This window comes from Helobdella robusta (genome assembly GCF_000326865.2).
Source record: "Helobdella robusta unplaced genomic scaffold HELROscaffold_83, whole genome shotgun sequence".
Classification (NCBI taxonomy): Eukaryota; Metazoa; Annelida; class Clitellata; order Rhynchobdellida; family Glossiphoniidae; genus Helobdella; species Helobdella robusta.
The window spans coordinates 31297-35851 of NW_008705481.1; the positions used below are offsets into that span (position 1 = coordinate 31297).

Below are 4555 nucleotides of genomic sequence, written 5' to 3' on the forward strand. Positions count from 1 at the left end.
ATGATTTCAGCAGCCAGTTCCTTATGAGCACCAGCAGAATGTAAAATATTCATTGAATATAATGAAGATAGTTGTTCAAATAACAATTTTGATTTATTTAGGCCGTTTATTTCATAAGCAAACCAATTTTTAACATGATCGAATAGTGTAAAAAAAAGGGTGACTATAGTTCAATCCTACTAAGCCAACCTTCGGCTCAGTAAGCCACCGGATTTCACCGGACCAAAAGCAATTTTTATATTCAAATTAACAAAAATAATTTAATAATACATAATTTTATTAATCATTATTAAAATTAAATAGAATTACTACAATGTTTTAAGCATATTAAATCAAGTAAATATTTCATTTAGCTTGCTCGTTAAAATCCATGCAATTTCGTAAGCCAACAAATCCAAGCACGACAAATAGCCCGACCGATAGATCGAATTGATCGATTAGTCCTATTATTCTAGTTATGTGGTTTGGAGCAAGGGGAGACATTACTGAAAGTAATTAAAAGTTGAAAAAATTGAGGTTCTTTGCATATCCCTGCTTCAACCCATAAGAAGGTGTTGTATGCTGGTAAATAGGCCTCCCCTTGTATCAAACTATTCACTCGTTATTTGAAATTTATTTTATCTTTGCTGTTTCGGCCTCTTTGCTTAGCTTACGTCTCAATCACATGCATCTGTAAACAAGGAAGTAACTAAGTTGAAAATATTTTAAACTTGAAATCACACAAACACACACCCCACAAACACACACCACGCACACACACACGCACGCACATACAGTAAATAAAAACAATTGAGCAACCGAGACAAGAACACGTGTAATTAATATAAACTGCAGCATCAAGACAACTTTGCAGATCATGGCAAACACGATGTTGTTAGCGCTGCTATTCTCCATGGTAACCGCTACTTATACTTACCAACTTGGGGAGAGTGAGATTGTAATGATAACAGAGATACCTATTTTAAATAATGACAATTATAATGATAATTGTAATGATACTAATAATTATTATAATTATAATAATAATAAACATTTGCCTCACCAGATATCGCATTTCGTTACGAAAATGAGTCATTGGTGGCGCTCATAGACTCCAGTGAATGTAAAGCTCAGGTTATCGACAATGTAAATTGGAATCAGAAACGCGATTATTCATTGATAGTTAAGTGCGCCACTTTCCAACTCTGGCCACCCTCCTTTGATACTTTATTTATTTACGTATTTTTTGTCGGTTAGTACGTGAAGGGTTGGTTTAGTTGATATTTATTGTTTGTTTAATTGGCTGGTTGGCTGGCTGGTTGGTTGGTTGGTTGGTTGGTTGGTTGGCTGGCTGGTTGGCTGGCTGGCTGGTTGGTTGGCTGGCTGGTTGGTTGGTTGGATGGTTGAATAAATTGTTAATTGATTAATTAAGTAGTAGTTTATATATTAGCTAAGTATCTGTTAGTGGTTTGGAGGATGAAAAAAATAAATGCCATGCAATGCTGTTTCTTAGAAATTTCGTTTGATTAATGAGCAAAAGTACAACATTAAAGTCATAATAAACTGTAATGACCATTTTTGGAAACAAAAAAACTAACCAATTTTAAACTAAGACAATACTAATTGAAAATCTAAGATGACAAGTTGAATAGAAAATTTTGTGTAAAGTGAAATAGAAAAATACTGAAATAAAATCAAAACTAATACCAGTCATTACAAAATCATATCTCACCCTACCTTCCTACTTACCTTCCTATCTATCTACTTATCTACTTATCTATCTATCTATCTATCTATCTATCTATCTATCTATCTATCTATCTATCTATCTATCTATCTATCTATCTATCTATCTATCTATCTATCTATCTATCTATCTATCTATCTATCTATCTATCTATCTATCTATCTATCTATCTATCTATCTATCTATCTATCTATCTATCTATCTATCTATCTATCTATCTATCTATCTATCTATCTATCTATCTATCTATCTATCTATCTATCTATCTATCTATCTATCTATCTATCTATCTATCTATCTATCTATCTATCTATCTATCTATCTATCTATCTATCTATCTATCTATCTATCTATCTATCTATCTATCTATCTATCTATCTATCTATCTATCTATCTATCTACCTATCAATCTATCACCTACCTAACGTAACGTAACGATATCTTTTGTCTACAGAAGATCTGCCAAAAACTTCTGTTCCCTGTACCAGCATTGTCTCCTTATAATTGTAGTACACAGGCTAATTTTTCCAAAATCCATCCAAAGTCTTTTTAAACGTGTTGAGAGACGGAAAGTTAACCACACCATTCGGGAGGCTGTTCCATACATTTACTACTCTTTCTGTAAAACTAAACTTTCTGATGCCACAGCTCAAACTATGACCGACAAGTCTGTAGTTATTGCATCTAGCTTTACTAAACTGTCTCAGTTCGAGATCGGGTGAAATCTCCGCACCATACATGGCGTGCAATATTCTGTATACTTCTATTATATCTCATCTATAACTTTGTTGCTTTTTTTGTACCTTCTCTATCACATCAATTATATTTCTCCTATATGGACACTAGACCGACGCAGCATATTCTACATGACTACGTACAAAACTATAATGTAACAGGACGAAGGTGTTTTTGCCCATTTGTTAAAAATTTCTACTAATTTACCTACCTACCTACCTACCTACCTACCTGCCTGCCTACTTACTACCTACCTACCTACCTGCCTACCTACCTGCCTGCCTACCTACCTACCTACCTACCTACCTACCTACCTACCTACTTACCTACCTAACTGCCTACCTACCTACCTAACTGCCTACCTAACTGCCTACCTACCTACCTATCTACCAGCATACCTACCTACCTATCCACATAACTACCTACTCAACCACCAGTATCAGAGGTCCTCGAAGTCATTGAAACACCTGCTAACCCAACTAACATATTGCGTTGTAAAATCATTCATAAATTTCGTCCTGGGAAAGCGAATGCAAGGCCAGGTGTTTGCCTTCCTTCCGGAAAAATTCTGTAATTATACTTTAGTGTTGATTGGTGCACAAGAAAATTCCAAAACTGAATTTGAAATCAAAAGAATACCCCTGGGAATGTTGAGTTAGTTTAACGACTTTCTTTCCATGTATGTACGTGCAATGTTAGCCTTGGCCTTTTATTCACTCTTTTTTCGCTTGATTTTATTCGGCATATAAAACAATAGTAAAAAATGTTGATAATAATATTAATAATATTGATTTTGATGACCTCTGATGCTGGTGGTTCGTATTTATGTGTATGCTTGTCTGTATGTGTGGGTTTTTATATAAGTGTATGTATCTTTGTATGTGTATGTTTGTGTGTATGTGTTGGTTTGTATATATGTGTATGTATCTTTGTATGTATAAGTTTGCATGTGTATGTTTGTATGTATGTTCAAGTTTTTTATGTACGTGTAGGCTAGTATCCTGGTAGCTCTTGCCTTTTCCAAAGGTTTGTAATAAAGAACCTGGTTGAAAATTATCAAAATAATTATTATTCCATATCTGAAACATTTGTCATCTAAATTAAACCAAATAAAAAATTTAATGTAATAAAATTAAAAAAAAAACTAACTGTAATAATACTCAGAAATTTATGAAATTCCCAAAACCGAAAAAACAAGTCCCGGTGAATCCGGTCGTTCTCTACCAGTTCATCCATATACGGATGATGTGCAAACCAAAATGCCGTCGGTAATATCGGTCGGAGTGCCGACACTTTTACATCCAATTCGACTCTCTCTGTTGACGTACCAGTTCCTCCATATTCGGATGATGTGCAAATCGAAATGCCGTCGGTAATATCGGTCGGAGTGCCGGTACTTTGTACATCCAATTCGACTCTCTCTGTTGAAAAATGGCGCTTCAAAATCGCAATTGATGAGACTGAAGAAGAGGTGGTGGCTATAGCGAGCGTTGACAAGAATCAAATGTGGTTCAATACCGGTGGCAAATTCAATCACATGTACCGTTACTTATACGAATGGCAGTCATTCCGCGTCATCCAGTTGGACTTACATCAAAGTTAACGGTTTGTTTTTTTTTTCGATTTTAATTTTTTTTTAAATTTTAACGGCACTGCAGCTCCTGATTTTAATTATAGTTCTTTTTAAACGGAAGCTCTGTGATCGATCAGTCGGATTTTCAACCGACACTCAATTCTTTCAAGATGATTTTTTTAATTTAATGAAACGTGGCTTTAGAATTTATATATATGTTATAACATCAACAATAATAATAACAACAATTAATAATAATATTCATGATTAATAATAATAATTATTATTATGGATATTATTATAACACAGGTACCAAAATAGCAGGTCAGTTGATTTATCTTACATGATAACTGTGAGACCCGTAGCGAATGAATAAAAATTTCATTAAAATAAATAAAAAATTTTTAATAATAATTAAAATAGTTTGTCAAAAACACAAAAAGTTATTATAACAAGCTGAGATTAATTTTCAAAATAATTTAATGTATGAGGATTTTAACTTCTAATTTCTATACGCAATT

At 33.6% G+C, this 4555-nt stretch overlaps 1 protein-coding gene across 1 annotated transcript; it reads right to left on the reverse strand.

The window, feature by feature from the left end:
* Nucleotides 1-2256: 2256 nt before the first annotated feature.
* On the reverse strand, nucleotides 2257-2499 carry HELRODRAFT_144257 (hypothetical protein; the record flags this gene model as incomplete). Its single annotated transcript, XM_009032544.1, has 1 exon — nucleotides 2257-2499. A coding segment is annotated over one exon (243 nt), but the record flags the coding sequence as incomplete, so codon positions are not given.
* Nucleotides 2500-4555: the final 2056 nt, after the last annotated feature.